General features: G+C 38.9%; 1 protein-coding gene across 2 annotated transcripts in view; it reads right to left on the bottom strand.

Annotated features, from left to right (window-relative positions):
- LOC124172933 (ecdysone-inducible protein E75) overlaps positions 1 to 24,464 on the bottom strand; it is a 149,061-nt gene that overhangs the window by 31,715 nt on the left and 92,882 nt on the right. The window contains exons 1-2 of one of the 2 annotated variants that reach the window (XM_046552454.1): positions 9,362 to 10,451; positions 6,673 to 6,817 (exon numbers count right to left, since the gene is read on the bottom strand). In XM_046552454.1, coding sequence (XP_046408410.1) covers positions 6,673 to 6,817; positions 9,362 to 9,829 — 613 coding nt within the window. In that variant the 5' untranslated portion in view covers positions 9,830 to 10,451. Of the gene's footprint in view, positions 1 to 6,672; positions 6,818 to 9,361; positions 10,452 to 24,464 lie in introns of those variants that run through there. The other variant, XM_046552455.1, reaches the window with a different exon arrangement.

The following is a 24,464-nucleotide window of genomic DNA, read 5'->3' as shown; positions in this document are numbered from 1 at the left end:
AATAATCATGAGAAGTTCATTATTACGTCGCATCCTAAAATTATCACACAATGCAGAATTATGCAGATAATTGCTTGTGATTTATAATGTTTTTACCTTGGTTATACAACAGTAATGATTTTTTAAAAAAGGGTATCTGTAATGGTGAAGCGTATATTTTATATAAGTGGTGGTTAATTTCAATAAAGCGTATTCTAAGCCTAAAGGCCGTTTTACACGGTACACGGAATTGCGCAATCTGACGTACGTGCGAAGGCGCAATCAAAATTGCGTCGTGTAAAGCGGTGAATCGCTAAACCACATGCGAGAACGCGTGGATGCGAGACGTCAAAATAAGCCCCTGTTCTAATTTCGTTCATGCATTCGCGCAATTCCGCGCCATTTTAGAAATTAATGCAGCTCTAACCTGCGCAATTCCGTGCCCCGTGTAAAACGGCCTTAATAAAAATAATGCCGTCAGTGGCAATATGGTCTAGCTGACAATGCAGGTCAAAGCACCCAATCCATAGACTCGACGCTAATGTGGCGACCGAGGGGAAATTCCATGATCCGTCGAATAGTCCGCCCGTGTCATTGTTACGCAAGACTGAGGCGATATGGGGGGGTGGGGTTGAGGGATAACTCTCGCCCGAGTTCATTGAACCTTTTGCAACGGTAGGAGAAAGCTTAAGAGATTGCTTGGCCTCAGGTATTGCTGACATACGCCCAAATACCACAATAAACGTCACAGAAGAGCAGTAAGCGTTCGTTATAAGGATGAAGCAAATCACCTCCAGAAACATATACGAGTCTATCAGGTACTTTCGTAAATAAATAAATTTTGCGAAATTTTGAAAACATTTTTCCGCCACACAAACGTTTTCATGAAAATACGTAATATGATTCGAATAAAGTATTGAAAATTTTCCCTCAATTTTGGTAGACATTATTATTGGCAACAATTTTACGTTATTCCGTATTTTATATCATTTTTTTCTATTAAATATGACATATTCAATCGTCAGTCCAGATTTTTTTCCTTAAATGGTTTATTTCAAATGTGTTTGACGTTAGATAAGGAATTAAATATTACTGTAGGTTACATCTGGGGAAAATAAGTTGAAATTAAATATTTTTTCCATCTCTACGAAAATAACAACGATTTAATGAATGAATTTACATTAACTTCTCCTGACTAATTAACTTCCAACTCTCTACTATAAAAAAATAATAAAATTTAATCACGCAAAATTATTTGGCATGCATCGCGCAGTCCTGAAATTATCATGCTCAACTTTTAATAAAAAAATCACTAAAAAATTTCGCGACGGTTGCCCCTTGCAGAAGACAATACGCTGCCGAAGAAAGCGAGTAGGCATGCGAGCCCGATCGTCGTTTCGAAGGGTTAAAACCGGCAACGCCGCGATTCCGCGATCTGGCAACGTCGCTGCGAGCCGTCGGCCCCGGTATATATCTGTTGCAACACGGCCGAGGTTCAACGTCCAGCCTTAGCACGGAAAAAAAGATAGGAGAGGCAGGGGGTGGTGGGAGGGGGTGGATGACGGGAAGAGGGTTGGGGGAGGAGGAGGAGGCCGAGAGAATCGAGTTACGAATTCGAATGGGGTGAGATTTCGGTTTCGATACATCGAAAACATCGCGAAAGATTTTTCTGCACCCCAGAAAACTTTTTCCTCCATTACATATAAATCATACTTGTCGTCAAAACGCGTGAATTTCTATTAAAACGAAGAATAATAATATTTAAAAAAAATGAAAATCGCACAGCGAATTTTAACTTCGTGAAGAACAAAGGCTCGACAGGAGGAATTTACACAAGTTTTCTCTTTTTAAGCGTTAAAAAATATTACTATATAAACTCATTTGTGTCACCTAATAGTTCCCTCATTAAAACCGAATCAATCGAAAATGATCAAAAATTGAATGAAAAATTACTTATTTTAATTTTTACCATCGGAAGCTTAATTATTCTACATTTCATATCAGCCTTATCATACGCGTCAACTCGATTAAGTTTGAAAATAGAACATAGTTATCCAAATCTTATTTACGCAAATATTACTTGCTGTTTCTGCGTGATACTGAAATGTATTTCTCGAGGTTTCACGTACTTCTGCACGTTTTTATGTCTAATGTTAACGCATATAATTACTGAAACTCCTTAACTGTTTTATTAATTTTCCATCAGATACCTAAACTGGGATAAAAATCTCTCCGCGATGGGCTAAACAGCTAAATGAGACGAGAGACACGATTGCCAATCAACGGGCGCACGCGAAGAGAAAAGTTGAGTGACATCAGCCGCGTGAAAAAAGAAAAAAATATGAATAGCGCCAGGCGAAAAAGACCTCAGACGCCGCCTTCCAATCTAACACCGCGCCTCACCCCACAAAGTATATCGCCAGCCTCCTCGCCGTAACCAAGGCGATGGAGTGCCTCCACCAATGGGAGCGCGCGGCCATGAGCCGAAGGGGAAGTGGAGGGGGGAGTTTGTTGAATATAGGTTGCCGAGGGTAACGCACCCGAGTGAGGCCAGTGTACTGAAACTGGGCCGACTCCCCCGCCCTCTCGCGGCCCGGACGGGAATTACAGAGACGGGACTAGGGATGGGGAATAAAGACAGAAGACGAGCGATCGCCTCGCTCAAGGGGGATTTTTTTTAGACGCTAAAATTGTTGAATATCGGCGAAACGCGACCGAAAAGGCGTCGACTTTGGAACAAAAACGTAACTAAATGAATAAATTCCTCACCAAAAACCATCACGCTTAAGCTGTGAGAAGAAAGATAAACTGGGGTTAAGGATGCTGAATTGATGAAGTGGAGAGTGGAGGAGATGAAGGATGATGAATTGACGGCAGAAAATTACAAAATTGATAAAATCCGGCTAGATTGGCGTAAATTTCCATAAATTATAGATTGAAACGATTAGATATTTTAAAAACTGATTGGACAAAAAAATGTGTAAAAAATCCGTCGCAAAAAAATAATTGGAAATCTTCTATGTTGAAAAAATTGTCCATTTAAGAATAGCGAACATTTTATCCCCCAACATTCGATGTAACGAATATTTTCCGATAGGCTCCTCCGCATTGCTCTCCTTTTAATATGATAAAAGCACTTATTCCACAATCAGGGGGGGGGGGTATTTATTCAAAATAAATACCGTGCATTAAACCTGATAATGTGAAACTGTCCATTTTTTCAATGTTCGATTCGTTTACAGCCCATTCGATATTACGAAATTTTTCCCGATATACGTTTCTTCCCTCTCTCCCATTCCCGACTCCCATATTCCTGGCCTTCTTCTCTTTATATGCTCCTCCCCTCCCCCTCCATTCCCCGCTCCACTCCTAAGTTAACCCCACCTACCACGGATTATTCGTCCTCTAAAGGGAGCGTTCAACCCGCAAGCACAGCTCTGTAGGTGACACCATTCCGGACCCGAGGCCTGATTCGACCGACCCGTAAAAGCGGAGAGCAAAGGGATGATGAAGGATAGGGAGGTAAAAACGTTAAGGCCGTCCTGCACCACACTAATATCATAAATTCGAATATAAAAGATTCGAAAATCGGATAACTGAAAATCGGATAACTGAAAATCGGATCGAATTCAAAACCCTTAAGTGTAACGCCATCACTCCCACTCCTTTCCGAAGTTACCTTATTTAATTAAAGAAATAAAATTGAATTAATCTAATTGCCTAAACTTTACGCCAAGAAATCAGCGTAGCGAATTTAGTACACGCTTGCCGATTTTCAGAATTTTAAATTTAAAAAAATCAAGAGTATTTCAAAGGATTTCCATTAATAATTTTTTTTAATTCATGAGATGTCGCAAAATTGCGATAAGTATTTCCCCTTGTAGAATATTTCCCTGAAGTGAGACATATAATCGGAAATGTTCAACTGAAAAAATATTGAGAGATATACTTTGGATGTAATAATCATGCTACTAGAGTAAAAATTAGCAAAATTATTTAAATTGTAGCCTCTGGAGTGTACTTAATGGCCATTACTCGATGATAAAGGTACAAATTCAAGTGTTGATTTCAAAATATCCATGGAAATGCTTCATACTTGGTTTCTGAGAAGGACTTCCTCAAAAAATACAGTGTTCAAGGTAAGGAGAAGGAAAATGGCGCACGTTTTCGCAACGCCAACCCGAATTCTGAATTGGAAATCCGCAAACATTCGCAGTGCTGGCGAAGTGAAAGGAGGATTTTCACGACTCCGCGCTAATGCATAGGGACCTCGCAAACGCAAGACAATTGAAGTGCGGCTCCCGCATTGGTGCGCGCTCACGAGGGAGAAACCTCGACGGGACTACCATTGGAATGAAATGCACTACCACTACAAGGCCTTTCCATTGTTACACTGCTCCCTGGCGGAAAAAAATCGAAAGTAAAGACCACGCGGTCCTCGACAATGCTCCGGAGATGAAAGTTTTTTAAAAAAACTTCCCAGGCTCAGAAACGTGGACCAAGGAACGAATGGCTCAAAGTTTGAAATAATACGGATTTAAAAACTGAAAACTTGCTTGCTTTCGTCGGAAGGTTATGAATGTTACAACAATTTACATACGCATATAACTTAACTCGCTCTTGATGCAATGAACTCAATGAGAGCACTAAATTTCCTAAACTGCAACCAGAAGTTGCGCATCTCGCCATCTTGGGACGGATCTCCGAGGATCGCGCTCCAAGTAAACGCTTTTGGCTTTGAACATTTTTTCCTGCACCGCAAAACGTAGATTCCGAACGAAAACCGCCGGGATCTATTTGAAAAAAAACAACCAAGCTCAGATTTAAATTATTCGCCTTTTTTTCACTAAACGGTCATCGGACAAGGTCCTCGCCGACATGTCCCCCGCGTCTTCGCCGATCTCATACGTGGTACGTGCTGATCGCAATGCCAACGTATTGAGTTCACGGCTTCATTAGCTTGCAATGGGCAGGATTGCAATTCTAGAAGGACAAAATCTTAACCAATCTGGCAAATGGATCATTATTTACCCTTGTGATCGCATGATATTCAGGGGACCAACGAGAAAATTTATTTAGGAAACCTGGCCACCATATAATGGCGTCTTCTACATGGCTTTGACTTCGAAACGGGAGACGGGACCAACCGCTCCGGTGAAAGTTATTTCTTTTTCGAAAGCAGAAGTGCCTTGACGTGATTGGTAGGGGAAAATACTACCCGTTGGACGGTCCGGATAACCGAGATGAAAGCGAAAGATGGTTCGAGTGACGGGTAAGTTTTTTTTGGGGGGAAAAAGGCACCGTCTAGGTCTAAGACGTTTTACCTAAGTGGGGAGTTAATTGAAGAACTCTATAGGAAGACGTTCAATAGTAGGTAGGAAGGATATAACGGATTCGCGTTAGGATGTAGCATCAACTAATAGTATTTGGGACGGGAATCTTGAATTAACAAAGTACAAGGGGGACAATTCGTTTTAACGAACACCCGATTTTACGAAGCAAATGGGACCAAAGGATCTACGGTATTCGGGGTGGCGTGAGGAGGGGTGCTAATAAGAGGGAGGGGGGTACACGAGCATAGGCCTATATGCATGTGCGGTCTGAAAGCGAAGGCCGTGAGTGCGTTGACTCGGCGTTGGAAAGTGTGACAGACGGACTCTGTAGCGGCCTCGAGTATGTGCCGCAGGCGGAGGAGAAAACCACGGGAGTCAGTTGGGGTCAGCGACTGACACACTTTAACCACACGAGCTTCCCTTTCTATACGGACAGCCATCGCGGAGTGAGAGTGGTTCGGTTAGGCGGGTATGAGAAATCTCGAGGCCGGAGGCATCTAGAATGCGCGCACCTCGCGTATGAGAAATTCGTGGGTGCGATCATCGCGAGGATGCGTAAAGGAATGAACCAAAACATGAATTGACGCCCGAAAACAACGAAATAAGTGAAATAAAGCCATAATAAATCGTTTTTACGCTAGGTGCTAGTGGGGAGCTAGAAGATATTGGACTTACGAGAAATTAGAACGAAAAATCCAGATTATCCAGAGAAGGACGATGTCCTCTTTTAAAAGGCCAAATTTACGTCGTTTTTAAGCAGCAAAGAAATGGGCATCGCCAGCTGAAATAGAACTTTTGAGACATCGAAGAGGATTAGGAGTCTAATTTGAGAAATTTACTTGACGCTCAGAATTTTTCGGGCAATGGATACAAAAATTACAGGGATTATCTATGAAGATTAAGCGTCCAAAAAAAGATAGTAAATATAATTCGGTTAACCTTAGGTCAATAACACGTCAGGCTAATATTAGTCGTCTTCACATATCAGTCTTGGTAGCTAAAGGAATATAGCGATGCTGAAAAAACCATAGTTTTTGGTCAAACGCAATAATGTGGGAGAAAAATTCGTCGACCTTTCCGTCAGTCATGAGTTTTGGAGAGTCAAAAGAGTCGTCTTATTTTTTAATATGAACGGATCTGAAATTCTTCAGTTCATTTGCAAATCAGTCTTATATCGTCATTAGGGAATTTAACGATGCCAAAAATCTAAATTTTGCGCCAAAAGTAATACTATTGGGGAACAATTCTTCGATCTTTCAGTCAGTCATGAGTTTTAGTGAGTCAAAAGTCTTTTTTTGCTACGACGAACGTATCTGAAATGGAAACAGAAGAAGGCGGAAAAAAAGATTCGTTCACTTACCGTCCCGGCTCATTCCAACGGCTATGCATTTTCGCAGGCGACAGTACTGGCACCTGTTTCTGTTGATTCGTAGAATACTGCATTGTTGATTCTTGGTACACGGCCTGTACTGAATCTTTTGCTGGATGCTGCGGCGGAAGAATCCCTATAGAGATAAAAGAGACAAAAGAAAAACAAAGAGCGTGAATAACATGAGAAATGATCGAGACAGGATGAGGAAGGTTTCACACGGAATTAGAAGGAAAAGGGTCCCCCTTAATATAACGATCAACTATATAATGTGGCCCACCGCACCTTTATAATGCGTAAAACATAGCAAAAACTAAGAGTGGCGAAATTAATAAATAGAGTCCATAAGCGCACGTAAAATTATCTCGCTCAAAGGCAACTTCTGGAAATAATTACGAAAAAATTACACTATTATGACGTAAAAATGACATAATTATGACACAACAATGACAATTATAAATTTAGCGCAAAACCTACGACCCATCTTTTTAGACAAAACTTTTTTGTGAGACGATGAAAAAAATAATGATTCTCCCAATGCTATGCGTCGTTTATGCCTTTGAAGTGAAAGAAATACTAATATTTTCCATTATTAAAATAAATATATTTAATGTAAGACTGTTCACTAAAAATATTTGCACCGATACACATTGATTGCAAAACCCATAAGTATCACCAAATTAATCAGAGGAGAAACACATTAATTAAATTATTGTAAATGGGATCAATTTGCTAATAAAGTAAAACTGCAAAAAAAAAATCGAAAACTTGTATCGATACATTTTCATGTATCGATATGTTATAACGGTACCGCTGCAACAGTTAAGACATCATGAATAGGAAAACCTAAATCATAATTTGATTCCATAAAATGTATAGTAAAAGTATCGCATCGATGAGTCGAAAATATAAATCGATTCGTTCCCGCAAAAATCGAATAAAGAGACGAAATTTATATAAAGGATCCACCTCGATTCAGATAAGCCCGGTATTTGTTCTCGCAAAAGGAAGACTCAACTTTTAATGGTACAATCTAATTCGTTCACTAGGTTATCTTTCGGATAAGGACGGCAGCAGGAAAAGAGGTTTAGGAGGGTTGAGAATTGAAAGAAAAAACAACTGAAAGGGGTGAGGCGCAGAGGAGGGAGATAGATATGGCGAGAGAGCAGATATTTCGACACGCTGACCCAGAGGTTGTTGAACCCGTAACCATGGTGACGGCCGCTCCCTCCCCCCTCCGCCGTCCGCGGCGCTGGCGTCGCTCTACATTATCTCTACGCCCACGAAAAAAATTAATTAAAAATGCCACCCCCACGGACTTAACAAAGGAAACAGACAAATAAGATAAAAATCAAATCGTGAATGATATAAGTTTGAAAATAAAGACTTGCAGACGACAAAATGACGGTAAAAAATATCTCAGACGAGAATTTGATACAACTAAAAGGATTCATTTTTTATGCAACGAAAATGGATATTTTCACGAAAATATATATATAAAATAAAACTTTTGGTTCAAACATTACGAAAAACTTAACATCACTACGACACAGCCATGTGGCATGTCAGAAAATATTCTCTGATATTAAGTTTTGTTTTTAAACTTTCGATTTGAGAAATTATAATATTTTAATCTTAGATTCGAAAAAATATCAGGGCTTTATCAGAGCTGAAAGTGAAAATTCGCAAAATTACATTTGTGTCACAAAAGTATCGCTAAATCTTCGTCTACACTGTCGTTATATTAAATTTTCCGTAAGAAAAAAGAATTGATCTTCAAAATAACACTCTTAAAACAGCAAACTATTGCAAAACGACAAAACATTTTTGGGCTAATATAGTGGAATGCCTTTCCGCATAATAACACTGAAAATATGTACTTAAGAAAAGTATAATATGAGGGTATAATATAAGAAATTCCACAATATTTCAGCAGAACTAATTTAATCAGGAAACAGTTTCTTAAGACTGCAACGCTGAGAGGATACGTTACTTTCGATCCTGTGTCGTGAAAATCGCAGAAATTTATGGCAATGTTGGCAGCGAAAATGATTTAAGTTGCGAACAAGATATATACACAATAATATGTTAGGATAAAGATATAAAGAGAACCAGGCTGTGATCTAAGCTGGAATAGACGGTAAATTGATAAACTAACTTTATTTTTTACGTTATCATGTTATAGCGCGCAGTTTATAGCCTCTGGGAGATGAATTGTTAAAATGTCCATGCGACCGCAAGATGAAACTATGCATAAGAACAAAAGAGGGAAAAATCAGCAAACTTTGGTTGATAACCACAAAAATAAATCGTAAAAAAATATCAAGTAATCAAAAAGATAATGCCATGAACATCACACACGAGAAAAATCATGAGGAAAAATTCGCTTACGACACGAGAATTGAGTTGTAATAGAAAATATTTTCATTTAAATTCAACGAGGCAGGCACGAGGAAAAAAACACGAAAACTTAATCTATTTTCACCACGAAAATAAAATATTGTCAAAATACACATCTTCGGCAGCAATATTTTGGAAAGGAGAAAAAAAAGGAATAAAAAAACATTTGAAACGACCGCGTGAAAAAACTAATTTCGAAGAAAACATTATTTTTTATGCAAAAAAATTTAGAATGAAAAAAAAAAAACAATTTTTCGCAAAAAAAACATTTGTCATCTACCTGACTGTCTTCCTCATCGTGGCTAGACTCATCGTCGCTCGCAAGACCGCTCTCCTCTCCTTCCGTGCTGGCAATCTCCTTGACCACCACACTATTGTTGGTACTGACATTTGTTGACGTCCTGCCGACGGCGACGGCGCCCGACGCGGCGTCTCGCCTGTCCCTCCTCTTCCGCCTGACAACCCTCCGCCTCTCCTGACAACCACTGTCACCTCCCGGACAAACCATTGTCGCACCGTCGCCGTGTATACAATTGTCACTAGAATCACCACTCGCGGATTCCTCTGAGCGCCTGCACAGACATTTCGCGTTGCTTTCGACGGGTTCCTTCCCTCTGGAACAATGACAGCTCACGATCAACTTCATCAGCTTCTTCCTGGCACCTTCGCCAAGCTCCAAAGCCGACGACTTCTTCTTGTTAGACGGCAAACTCGTCGTCGTGAAATCCTGCAACCTTATCACAGCCATCTTTCGATGATGGAAAACCGAGGAAAAAAGCGTTTAAAACGTTTCACTCGGGTTCCCAGAATACTGCTTCACCCTAAACGGGATGAAAATGTAGTAGACGTGCCCGATACCCTTAAGCGAAAGAATGGGGCTTGATAATTAAACTGGAGACCAATGAAAAACCCCACTGGTTCACCTCAAGCTATCAGGAACAGAACTACGGCAATACTGACAGTCTTCCGGTCCGTATAGACCTTCCAACACATTTGGTCCAGGGTGCTGAACAGTTCACAGCACTGCACAAGACATTGGTAACACACAAAAGATGCGGGCGAGAAGACAAACAAACTATCCCAGAAAAACTCTTGGTCCGGCTCGCCTCATAAGTCCGCGGCGAAGACTGCACACCTATCCGGCCGCAAGCGATGAGCTCCCGTAAATGCACTCATCTTCAAAAAGTCTTCTATTTCTCTGTTATGCGTTATAACGAAACAATTCGGTACCGGGACCGAAAAAGTCACGGGATAAAAACCTCGTAAATCCGAAGTCGAAAGAGAGTTCCGAACGTCGGAGCACTGTTCGAAAGCGTAAACAAGCGTATCCAAGGATGGTATCCACAACAACGTTCCTCCGGATAGCACAGTACCTTCCGCACCAGTGTCAAAGCGAAGACTGAATGTGAGCTGGTCTCGCGGCTCCGACACTAGCCCCTCTGACCTACATAGCGTTCGTTTACCCTCCCGAGACTCGAGGTTATTTCGACACAGCGCCGGCGGAGGGGAGGGAGGGGTCGGGGGTGGGGGAAATCTGTGACGTACCCTCCACGCACCGCCTCCCCTACCTTGCCCGAGGAACTACCAGCGCTGCTATCTCGGTGGAAGGGGAAACTATACCAGCAAACCCCTTAGATTCTCAACCTTATAAAAGTTCATTCCTATGGAAACTTCAAGTATAAAAAAAAACTCTCAAAATGTTTTCCCAACTAACCAGAAAAACCTCTTACGACAAAAAAATATCTATTTGATATAAAAAACTGAAACTGTACTTAAAAATAGATTATCAGTGAGTTTTGGGGTATACCCTTCAGGAATAATTTAGTAAAAACACTTTCAGAATCAACAATACAATAAAAGTTCATTCCTATGGAGACTTCAAAACTCTCAAAATGTTTTCCCAACTAACCAGAAAAACCTCTTACGACTAAAAATACATATCTTTTTGATATAAAAAACTGAAACTGTACTTAAAAATAGAATATCAGTGACTTTTGGATATATCCTTCAGGAATAAGTTAGTAAAAACACTTTCAAAATCAACAAAATAAGGAGTTTGGGTGACTAAATTCAATAGCTATTCAATCAACGAAAAATAATGGCCCTTTATAAAATCTAAAAAAGAGCTGAGTATAGCGACTGAATTTTTGAAATCTATTAGGTCTTAGCGATTGTAATATACTTATGTGAACTTAAGAGTCAGTAAATAGTTGACTTTGAAGCCCTATAAAATAAGTCTTGACTCGATCTCGAAGTAGTCGTTCGAACACACCGTCTAACTACACAGATTTTGACAGTTACTTCACAGGTATGGTATGACATAGGTATAACTAGCTTCTACACAGGTATATAGGAAGAACCACCTGTAGTGTTGGCAAAAACAGTTACTTCTGGCGAAATTATCTCGATTAACAGCCAGAATTTACGTGATGTTTTAAATGATTTCGACAGTTCTTTCACAAGTGTAATCAGAGCTGTCTGATCATTTTACAGGCGAGATATACACTGAATTTCGAAGCCCTGTAAGGAAAATAAAAATCCTACGAAATTATCTGGATTACAAGCCAGAATAGACAGGCTTTTTGAACTGATTTCGACAGTTCTTGCACAAGTGTAATCAGAACTGCCTAAAGAGTTGTACATGCGAGATATGCACACAGTTTTCAAGCCCTGTAACGAAAATCATAAATCTTACGAAATTATCTGGATTACAAGCCAGAATACACAGGCTTTTCTAAATGATTTCGACAGTTCTTTCCCAAGTGTAATCAGAGCTGCCTAAAGAGTTGTACTTGCGAGATATGCACACAGTTTTCAAGCCCTGTAACGAAAATCATAAATCTTACGAAATTATCTGGGTTACAAGCCAGAATATACAGGCTTTTCTAAATGATTTCGACAGTTCTTCCAAAAGTGTAATCAGAGCTGCCTAAACAGTTGTGCACGCGAGATAAGCACACACTTGTGAAGCCTCGTAACGAAAATCAAAAATCCTACGATATTATCTGGATTACAAGCCAGAATAGACAGGCTTTTTGAACTAATTTCGGCAGTTCTTTCACAAGTGTAATCAGAGCTGCCTAAAGAGTTGTACATGCGAGATATGCACACAGTTTTCAAGCCCTGTAACGAAAATCATAAATCCTACGCAATTATCTGGATTACAAGCCAAAATAGACAGGCTTTCTGAACTGATTTCGACAGTTCTTTCACAAGCGTAATCAGAGCTGCCCAAACAGTTTTACAGGCGAGATATGCACACACTTTTGAAGCCCTGTAACGAGAATCAAAAATCCTAGTAAATTATCTGTAATACCAGCCAGAATATACAGCCTTTTCTCAATGATTTCGACAGTTCTTTTACGAGTGTAATCCCAACTTTCTAGACAGTTATACAAGCGAGATATATACTGAATTGCGAAGCCTTGTAAGGAAAATCATAAATCCTACGAAACTATCTGGATTACAAGCCAGAATATACAGGCTTTTTGAACTGATTTCGACAGTTCTTTCACAAGTGTAATCAGAGATGCCCAAACAGTTTTGCAGGCGAGATATGCACACACTTTTGAAGCCCTATAACGAAAATCATAAATCCTACGAAATTATCTGGAATACCAGCCAGAATATACAGGTTTTTTGGACTTATTTCGACAGTTCTATCACAAGTGTAATCAGAGCTGCCTAAACAGTTGTACATGCGAGATATGCACACACTTTTGAAGCCCTGTAACGAAAAATCAAAGCTCCCAACAATTAATGACTTCGCGCGACGTTTCTGTGACGTCCACGAGACGTTTCCCCCGTGCAGTTCCACGCTTTCATGCGAAGGAGAATCACATTCTCCCCTTCCGAACTCGGATCACTTTCGTTAGAGAGGGACAGGAACTAGGTCACGGAGTCAACGAACTCGCCCGATCCAACCCACTCGCTCACTCACTCACTTCACAAGGCTGACGCACCGGGGCGACGCGGGAGGAAGGGGGGGGGGGTTGGGGAGAGAATTCTGGGAGATATATCAGCGCGTCGAATCCGTCCTCCAATGAGGCTCAACCAACTAGGCGATGCGTGTGCAGCTCGCAAATCGCACCGGGTAGGGGATGTCGGAGAAAAAAAAAACAAATCCGAAATTCGCGTTACTTGGGCGAAGTAAACTATCCGGTCTAGCACATGATTCGCGTGGATCCGCGAATTATTGCAAAAAACTGACATAAAATGCGAGCTGATTTTGACAACCCTCTTATAGGTCTGTGAGCAGAATTGTCTGGGGTGGGAAGATTATGTTGTCCAGCAGAAACTGACGAGACATTCAAGCTGATTTTGACAACTCATTCACAGGTCTGTGAGCAGAATTATGTAGGGTGGGAAAACTATCTCGTTTAGCAGAAACTGACGAGGCACTCGATCTGATTTTGACAGTTATCTTACAACCTCCGAGTAGAATTGTCGAGGGCGAGGTGGATCGCGAATCATTGAAAAAACTGACATAAAACGTGAGCTGATTTTGACAACTCATTCACAGGTCTATGAGGAGAATTATCTAGTGTGGGGAAACTATCTTGTCTAGCAGAAATTTACGAGAAATTCAATCTGATTTTGACATTTCTCTTACAATCTCTTGAGTAGAAATGTCTAGGATGAGGTATCTATCTGGTCTTGCAGGAATCCGCGCGGATTGCTAACTATTGCAAAAACCGACGAGATATGGAAGCTGATGTTGACAGTTCTCTCACAGGTCTGTGCGTTGAATTAATAGGAGTTGGGATAATTAACTAGGTTGTGTACCACAAATCCAGGTGGATCGCGAAATATTGAAAAACTAACAGGAAAATGCAAGCTGATTTGACATCCCTCATGAACAGTAGTATCGGCAAAATATACACAGAAAACCGAAACAATTTTGGAAAAAAATATGGCGATATTTTGCCCAATAAATATGGCGAAAAAATCACTGTGCTAACCCCCGAACTGACAGCGTATTCTGCACCTTTGACAGCTGATAAACAGGTTCGATGTTGGGAAACTAGACATAGTAGTCCCGCGTGAGTTTGCAAATGTATAAAAACGTTACAAACCTCACACATCACCCTATAAACATGGCGAAATTATCTCGAATCCTATCCACGATGGACGGGATGATTAACCTGATTTTCACAGTTATTTCACAGGCGTAGGCACAACTGCTTACGATGATACATAAACAATAATATAGGCGAAATATTCGCAGGAATCCGAACGCTAATATTGCGAAAAATATTGTGATATTTTGCCCTACGAATCGTCTGAATAAATCGCTAAACTATTCCCAGATTTGGCAGCTAATTCTGCAACTATGACAGCTAATAAATAGATACTATGAAAGACACTATATTGTGTTGTCCATGAGAGTTTAAATGGGCATTAAAACCTCATGCATCGCCCTGAAAAACATGTCAGATAAACGTTGCATTCCCTTCATTAAACGCACAGAAGGAAACAGTTCAAAAATAATTCAGAGTTATGCAAAAACACACTGATGCACCAAAAAACGGTGATTCTTGCTATCGTCTTGAGCACTCTAGTTGATCCAGTTTACAAGAAGACTTTAAGGCACGTCATTCAGGAATCAAAACGAAATTAAATCTCTTCAGCACAGCCTAATAACCGCAATACAGTCCACCAATCCTGAATACATACGAAAACTTGAACAACCTTGAAATCAGACGAAACATTCTGCCAGAGAACGCTGAGAACAACTGTGAAACTAATGAATATATACACAATATAAACACGAGGATGTTTTCCACATGTTTTTGGCGCGAGAACGTAAAACAAGCGACGCCTTTGATGAATCACCGGTACCTCGCGTCCGGCTGCAACAATCGAGCGAAAAGTCTCGTGCTTGGCGAGATGGCGCGAACGAGAAGAGCACGTGTACGTTATAAGAGTAACTATGACCGACTGGTGTAAGACTCCATTACCGGTAGAGATTTCGGTCGTTCACGAATGAATCGTTCATTCGAGATGGATGTGCAACGCCTGGTTCATGGCCGCGATCCGAATGAATCGGATCTTCTTCTTCGTTTTAACTCACCGCACTATTTAAAAAAAAAGTCATTGTTTTGCACATCGGTTGTTGTAGCTATATTATTTTATTCTTGTCACATAAGGGACTGGAATTATAAATACCTCAACACCTTGAGCAAAAACCCTGCATTTTACAACGTGAAAATTGACCAAATTTTAATTATTCTCGTAAGGAGAGGCAGGGAAAATATTCACAAATACTTAGCTTTTAATGTATCCCCATCGCTTTTTTTAACTGCTACAAATCCCTCAGAAACCTTTCACTAATTTTGCACAAAGCAGTGTACTTATTTGCAAAGACAGTTTTTTTTCATCCAGCAAAATAAATAGCACTAAACTAGTCGTCAACGCAACAATACTGCATACAAAAATCATTTTTGTCTTATGGTCAGCTGAAAATAATCCTTCAGGATTACGAATTAACCACTAGGCTCTCAGACCACTTCATGATGCACAATACAAACTTGAAAATAAGAAATGGGAATTCCAATTGTGACGTAATTAAATTTTGAGAAAACTGTCCAGTAGGGCATTTCCATAACATTGTAAAACACAAAAAAATGCAAAACTACTAACCGTGCATGATCAAAAACATTTATAAATGTGATGTTCATGCGAAGAAACAAAATTAATTATAGATATACCTTCTAAATGTACCCAAAATTAACAATTTAAGAAATTTTCCATTTTTTTCAATTACAATTCTCATCACAGCATTCATTCATATTTGAAATAAACTGATATCAATTGGTAATACACGTAAGACTTATGATGAAAACAAAATGTAGGCACAACAGAAACTGTGTGCGATTTATTAGTTTAGTTTTGATGTAAATTTGATAGGACAAATAACGTAAAATATACAAATATTTATTGGAGAACAATTGCAGCCTTGCCGGTGGGAAAACCTCTGCACGCTAAGGTGAGCTAAGGTTGCTGACCTCTTCTTCCAAGAACGATTCGTGAGCGACGACCGAATCATGAGAAGCGATTCGTGGAAATGATCCGAAGTTCTCCTCACTGTGTAATCCAGTCACCACCCACTCCCCCTCGAAAGGCGAATGTCCTAAGGTTGTCGTGGCCCCCGACGGTGGCGCCGCGTCTCGGCCACGCCGCGAAACTCGGCCACGGGGTGAAGGACCTCCGGCGCCCCCCAAGAACCGAGAGAACGTCTTTTTTTTATTTTAACTTCGCTCCCCGACTGTCTATTTTTTTATTATTTTCGATCCCTTCCTCCGTTTATTACTACGGTGTGGGTGGCGTTGGGGAGGACAAGAGGGTTCAACGCCTCCTGGCGGGAAGTCGGGGGAACTAACCTTAGACGGTGGAAGGGGGTGGAGTCGGGAATAAAAATATAACGCTAGAATTGTTAACACATCTGAGACAGAAAGACGTGTAATAGTTCGCGTGACGCATCAACAAGAAACTCAAATACGTCATATATAAGATGACGCGCAGATAATAACACAAGAGCAGGTCATAGACCACGTTTCACGGTGGAACCAATCCAATAACTTCATATCTCCATCAATTTTTCCGAATTTAATAAACAGGATGATTCTACTCTATGCGAGAGAAATTAGCTACTTTTCCCTCGTTAGACCACATTTGGAATACGCTGCTAGTGTTTGGGACCCTCATGAAAAAGGCTTATTAACAGAGTCATTACGCGTGCAAAGAAGAGCTGCCAGGTACGTGAAAGGTCGTTACGATAGTCTTGTTAGTGTAACTGACCTCTTAGATAAACTCGGATGGGAATCTCTGTCGGACCGTAGATTGAAAAATAGACTAAACCTTTTAGATAAATTCAAGAGCGGTGTCTTTTCTAACGAAGTTGACCATATCTTACGGACGCCAACGTACTACGGAAGATCAGATCATATAAATAAAATAAGAGAGATAGATTGTAGAGCAGACAGGTTCAGAATGTCATTTTTTCCACGATCAATAAGAGATTATAACGGCAGCGATGGAAGTCATAGATAGATTGCATGACTTGTAGTGTAGCCAACTAACCTATGTAAAACTTATTGCATGTTTCTCAATTTTATTATTATTTCTAACAGCATATAGTAGTATAATTTCTTAGTATACGTGACGTTTTTTGGACGGTGTGGTGTGCATGTGGGAGTCCAATTGCATGCTTCATGCTGGTGATTGATCACCCCCTGCCAAACACCCTAGAGGTGGCTCGCAGGGTATTATGTAGATGTATTCCAAGCATTATCCGTGAACAAACACTTCACACAGGGCTGCCGACTTATAAACAATATTAGGGGGCCCATACTGGGGTTTTTGCCCCGGGAAATACGCCGAGTGGATGTGATAAATATATATATAATTTAAGGAGTGAGTCACTTATAGTAGCAAACAGTCCTAGGTTAACATTATATAAACGCTGTTTTCTTTACATGGGGCCAGAATTATTTCATTTACTGCCCGCTAGAAAAAAAAATCCTCGAATGTAATGTTAAGACTTGCCAAAGGCTGGCTTTTTTTTTTTTTTCTGGCATCGAAAATTTATTTTGGTGTTATTCATTTAAAACACTCCTGTATCATTTACTGCAGTATTAATGCTTTATTGACATACATTTTGTAATTTGATGGTGGCTCAGTTTTGGTCCTATTACCTTGGAGACAATTTAAAGTCCCTTCTCTTTGTTATTTTTGTATTCAGATGTAAAGACAAAATGTAGGAGTAAATAAATTATTATTATTATTTTTTAAATATACTTTCACAGCATTTTTGCTGGCTTTAGGCGAGGGGTACGGGTATCACCAAGTACTCTCGTCTTTTTACTCCGTGTTGAAAATTTTTCTGACAATCCGACATGTATTTAAAATTGCTGCTTTTTGTATTGTCATAAACTAGTTTTTCGGCAGTCCAATAGTTTGAAGACCTTGACGGAGCGAATGAGGCACTACTCTTGCGGCAGAGATAATGAATGGTATTATTTGTACTTTATCTGATTTCCACAAACTCTTAATTTCATTTTCAAGTTCCGCATACTTTTCCATTTTGCTGGTGTAGGCTGTAGTGATATTATGCGAATTAGGTACGGCAATGTCTATCAAGTACGTTTCATTGTGAGTTTTATCTTGCACTACTAGATCGGGTCTATTGCTACGGACAGTTTTATCGGTAATAATTGAACGGTCATAATAAATCTTACAGTGGTCGTTTTCAAGGATGGTTTTAGGTGTGTACTTATAATAAGGAACTCCATTTTCTATGAGTTTATACTTCAGAAAAATATTTATTATTATTATTATTAAATGGATCACCGGTTAGCCAATAGCAATATGCAAAATAGCTCCAAAAGTGTTAACAATGAAATTGAAATATTACCTTTAGTATGCATATCATCACAATGGATGGATCTGCAATCAGGTATGCCGACTTATATATAAACGAAATATTGGTGGGCCCATACTGAAGTCTTGTCCAGGGAAATTTAATAAACAGTGAGTTTTAAGGTTTTTTTATTAGCATTTTAGAAGAGTCATATGATCAACATTAGAACCATGCTCGACTCTTAATACCTCGACACTCCGGGGAAAATTGCCAAGCCTGACCTATCTTTTCCTCCCCACCCCTAAACGAATTGTTTTGGGGGGGCTCGGGCCCCCTCAGGCCCCATAGGAGTCGGCGCCACTGACTTCACACCATAAAGAACACAATAATGTGACTTTATAACAAGTTATTCCCGAAACACAGTTTATCAGGGGCGCAGCTAGGAATTAAGGCTGTGGTGAGGGGAGGGGGGGGTTTAGGTGCTTCTAATACCGGGGTGCGAGGGGGTGTGGACTACACCACCACTCGTTAATACATTAAAATAAACTATGGAAAGTTAGCCATTTTTTTCTTACTTCATTGTTACTATCTTCCGCACCATCCGCGTCGCAATTTTCCCCAACAATATGAAGTCTACCATTCTTTGTTATTTATTTGTAAATACTACCTACTGTTATTTCGTTCGTTGTTGTTTAGGTTTTGCTTAATATTAGTAAATTATTCTCTTATTATCCTCTATCCTACGCAATTGGCCTCTTGTGTTCTTTTTGGACTAAATTAAATAAATAAACAGTATCGAGAATGATGGGAAAACTCCAATGTCAATCACCGACGAAATAGTAGTGATTATGGTCAGCGGTGCAGCTAGAATTTAAGGCTGGAAAGGGGGGGGGGGGCGGTTTAGGTGCAACTAATACTGGGGAGTGTGGTGGTATGGAATACCCACCAGGATAAGCGGTAGGTGCGATATTAATAAATTGCGGAATTTTAAAGATAAACGGTTCAAAATGGTGAGTTTTGCGGCTTTCTGAGGGATTTCTTATTAATCATTACACTATACCATTAGTAATATCAATTCAATAAAGTAAAATAGATTACACTTGAAAATTTCTCTGAGCTCTGGGGGGGTTTATATCCCCCCAAAACCCCCCCTCGTTAGCCACTGCAGTTTATATCTTGTCGTACATAATTAGTAGATACAAGAGGATACTATAGAGGAACGTTTTCATATGAAATCACAAACATAGATAAAAGATAAAACTGTTCTTGTCTTATAACTACGCTTTCATGAGTTATAAACCTCGTTTTCGCATGGAATTAATCCAATTTGTCCATACCTCTATCATTTTCAGAAAGAATAGGATTATCTTCAAAGCTTCATGCTTAAGCATACACATGAGATGGTACTTCAAACCACAAACAACACAATAATTGTTTTGCATAACATGTTATGCTCCAAAGACTTAGTTATCTTTTCCGTGTGAAGTCGTATATTGATATACCAACTCGAAGGCACGACTGTGAGAAGGGTACGTACTCGCACAATCTGACGCGTGTACGAAGGCGCAGTCGAAATTTCGTCGTGTAAAGCGGTGAATTGCTAGAACACGTGCGAGAATGCGTGGATGCGAGACGGCCAAATAGCCCCTGTTCTAATTTCATTCATGCATTCGCGCAGTTCCGCGCCATTTTAAGAAATTAATGCAGCTCTAACCTGCGCAATTCCGTGCCCCGTGTAAAACGGCCTTCAGGATGGTTCACTTATGACGACGAATGCTTTAATAAATAAATAAAAAGTTAACGAAGGGTCATGCGGAAGTGAATCGTCTTCTCCCAGGAACCGCGAAATTTCTCACACAATTCCAGGTATGAAAAATACTCATCTCGAACCGATAGAGTGAGCGTAAACTCGACTTGGGTCCAGTGGTTTTCCCCAGAGCATAACCTCACAGGGGCCGTTGACCTCAAACGAATTTCTCGGAAGGAAAACGAAAAGGCAGGTAAGGAGGAGATCGAGATTGCGATGATACAGACGAGAGTGAATCATGAAAGGCAAGATGGCCTATACGCGGAATCCAAGCCGGAAGGAAAAAGGTAAGGTCTATTCAACGGAAGTGACATCATTCGTGATGGGTATGTTGGTATCCTTAAAGAATTAAGAAGGCGGGTGACGTCACAAACTTGGTAACCTTAGAGCGCTAAAGGGATTGCCGGGATGAACGACAATGCACGTGCAAGGGATCAAAACTTATTATCTTAAACAACCTTTTACTTGTTTTTAACGTGTTATATAATGCTTTTAATGTTTGTACACTTTACATTTTATATTATCAAATTTTATCTTTCGGTACGCTACTTTTTTAACGTGCTAATGTAATGCTTATTAATGCTTCTATGCTTCTTAAATGTTTGTGATTTTATAATTTTTTACATTGATTACATGCTGTATTTCGCTATCATTTAATTTATAAATGTGTTAATTTACGCTTATTATTGTTTATATGATTTTTTATGCTTTTTATGATTTTTTAAATTTTATCTTTCGGTAAACTACTTTTTTAACGAGCTAATATATAATGCTTATTAATGCTCGTATGCTTCTTAAATGTTTGTGATTTTATAACTTTTTATATTGATTACATGCTATCTTTCGCTACTCTTTACTTTATAAATGTGTTAATTTACGCTTATTAATGTTAATATGATTTTTATATGCTTTTTATATGTACTTAATTAAGTTACGGTATGTCTACATGCCATTTAATGTACCACTTTTTCTGTAAATTGGGTTAACACCCGTAGGAATAAACAATTATTATTATTATTATTAAAACCAGGGATGGCAACAGAAACGAAACGAAATTGAAAACCAGTAAAATTTCTACAGTTTCGTTCCCTGGAGCGAAATGTGGAAAGGAAAATGCAGGTACCCCTTCCTGTACCCCGCCGGGTACACTGTATTGTACACTGGGTTGTTTAAATGTTATTAAATAATATTTAAAACAAGCAAAGAGCTGCACAATATTTGTATTTTATTCATATCATGTTGTATTTTAGACTAAAGTATTACCTTAAGTAACTTTTACACAATTCTGAAAAATCGGTAAAAATGCAAAATTCATGCATTTTTCATGAACTTGCACGATCGGAAATAACCGTTTAAAACCACATATATGTATATATTAGTAATGATCTATTCTATTTTAATATTTTTCGCTACAGCGTTATGAAATATATACATTTCATTTTTTTTTACAGCGAAAAAAAACAATTCTTTTCATTTTTGCCATTTTTTCAGGTGCTTTTGCGGGATCGGTAGATGACGTCCGATTTTAATAATTCTTTTTTTTGTTTTTCTTGTACTAACGTATCGCAACTTTTCCGCACTATTACGACACGAAATTTGTAACTTGAGTTTTTTCGCACGACCCTAGGGTACAGCCGGCGTGTATTTGTATACATACATTGTTTTCTTTCATTTTATGCATAAAATAGCATTTTAATTTAGTATTTGAAGTGAGCAAGGCGTGGAAATACACAATTCATAGCGGTAATACCTAAAGAAATGAATAAGATTAGTAAAATTACAATAATAATAGACATCAATGTAAAAATTACGACATGGTTGATTGAATAATGATATTATTCAAAATAAAAAAAAATATATAACAAGCTTTAATACGGATGAATTCACAAAAAACATGAAAATTGTACTGTAGAGTTATGCTGGGACGTATTTAATTAGTAAAGATGAGAAATAAATCTGCCTATGCTATTATGATACAAAGATAATCCTATAACCTATAATTTCTGCCGGGGTACCACCTTAGTCCAGACTGTACATGCTCTATCATTTTTATCATAAATATGAGATGGTTTACTATCATTGTATACTGCATTACTTCAGGAAATGCTCATAAAAAGTATCACGTCATGATGAAAATGCTTGCCATTCCGTTTATGGCGACACCGTAGTAATTTTTATTGATTATTATTAATATTAATTATTGCTGTATTATTACCATGTATCAACTGTTGTAACATTGTTGTCATAACTACCGCCTTGGGATGATAATACATATTTTATACTAAGAATCTAAGATAGTAATTTTTGTTGATTATTATCAATATTAATTATTGCTGAATTATTACCACGTATCAACTGTTGTAACATTGTTGTCATAACCCCCGCCTTGGGATGATAATACATATTTTATGCTAAGAATCTAAGATAAACCATCCTATTTCATAGCATGAGGCTAAAGACTACAGTTTCTCATGAATACACCGCTTACGATCGTAAAATTAGAGTTCGTTGAACTACTGGTACAAGTTGAACCCGGTACGCGAGCCGTAATCAAAGGGAACCGTTCACTTTAACCTCACGAACGGCTCGCTTCCGGCTAAAGCGATGATTGGTTCATTTTTTTCTATTTCACGCCCAGCGTCAATAAGTTCGTGTTAGCGCCATTTAACCAGAGAGTCATTCACCTCCAATAGAGTCAGTCTCTGCGTCACGCATGCGCAATGCGTTCCCGCTGCGAGGGCGGAAATACGTGACTAAATGATTACGCGGGAGGGAGAGAAGAAAAAAAACAAAAGTGATGCGATTCTCTGTTTTTTTTATTCATTCCCCAGAAGTGACCCGGAGTCGCGATCCGATAACGGTCCACAAACGTACTCCCTTACGAAATCGAGTTGAAAGAATCGTTCACCACCTGAACGGCTCTTTCCAAAGATACACTACCGCAGGATTCTAATAAAAATTGACATTTATTAATATCTTAAGAAGGTTCCACGATCAGTTCATTTTTTCTAATACGTCTAGATACGTTTACGTCGACAACAATTACGTCAGTAAACATTTATAACCTCATTTTATCAGAGGAAATTCGTAGGAATTAGCGGAGTATTAGTTTTATATGATATTTTAATTGACTTAAAATAAATAAAAATCTAATATTCGTTACTTTTCTTTCAAAATTCCAACATATAGTTCTATTGTGAGAATTAATTGACTTAGTCAACTATGCTACCAGCAGTAATGAAACATAAATCTTAGATTTTTGTTTTCTTGTGTCGCCGAAAACATTATTGTTTACACACAGTAAACAAGAACTATGTTACCTAGCAACCACGACATTGGATTTATCAACAGAAGGCAATGCAATAATGCGTTTGATTTAATAGAAATTGGATATTCATGTCAACTGAACTTCTTCGTATATATTTGACAACGATTTTAAGAATCTAATTATTATGGTAAATAAATGGTTGAACTTCGACGCATGGTAACACAGCCGTGTTTATTCTGTTAAGATAGAACAACCACGCCACCATTTTAAGTTATTAGCTTATGAATGACATTTTTGAAAATCGCAGTTATTTCTATGATCTTAGCTCCACAGTTGGTTGATAAAGAAATTAAAAACTATAAAAAAAATTATTTGAATTTCTAAGCTCCGTTTTAGAACGATTGTTATGCTACGAGGCACTTATTGTGAGTTTTTTTGAACCAACCAATATATATTCCGAATATATCTATAATTTTATCAATATCATCACACGTAGCATCACACGTAAATTTAATAACCAATCTGTTGATATTATTCTTAGGTTTGGATAATTATCCACAAGATATCCGATATGAAAATTAATATTTTTATATGAGATTACAAATAAAAATCAATTCCATTAACTTTCCTCTATGAAAAGTAACGGAATTTCCAGAGCAAAATGGGCATCTTCCAGCAAATTTCTGGTGAGTTAAAGATCTTGACCAAAAGTTCTTCGCGGCTTACCTAGTTCTCCAGTTAGGAGTCAGGAGAAGACTTAGAAATTTCTCTCGAAAGTTCTTGCAGTACATTGAACTCGTGATCTTAGCCTCTTCGATCGGTGCGCCACTAAATATATAGGGGGTGGAAGGTGGGCGGTGGTTCGAGGAACTAAAAAAAACCGTGACGATCGAATTTGCGAATATCTAGAAATGAGGCGACCTATAAGAAAGGGAAATAGGGAACGC

This window comes from Ischnura elegans (genome assembly GCF_921293095.1).
Source record: "Ischnura elegans chromosome 13 unlocalized genomic scaffold, ioIscEleg1.1 SUPER_13_unloc_3, whole genome shotgun sequence".
In the NCBI taxonomy this organism is placed as follows: Eukaryota; Metazoa; Arthropoda; class Insecta; order Odonata; family Coenagrionidae; genus Ischnura; species Ischnura elegans.
The sequence above is the reverse complement of the archived record's forward strand: the minus strand, read 5'-3'. Positions and strand labels throughout refer to the sequence as shown.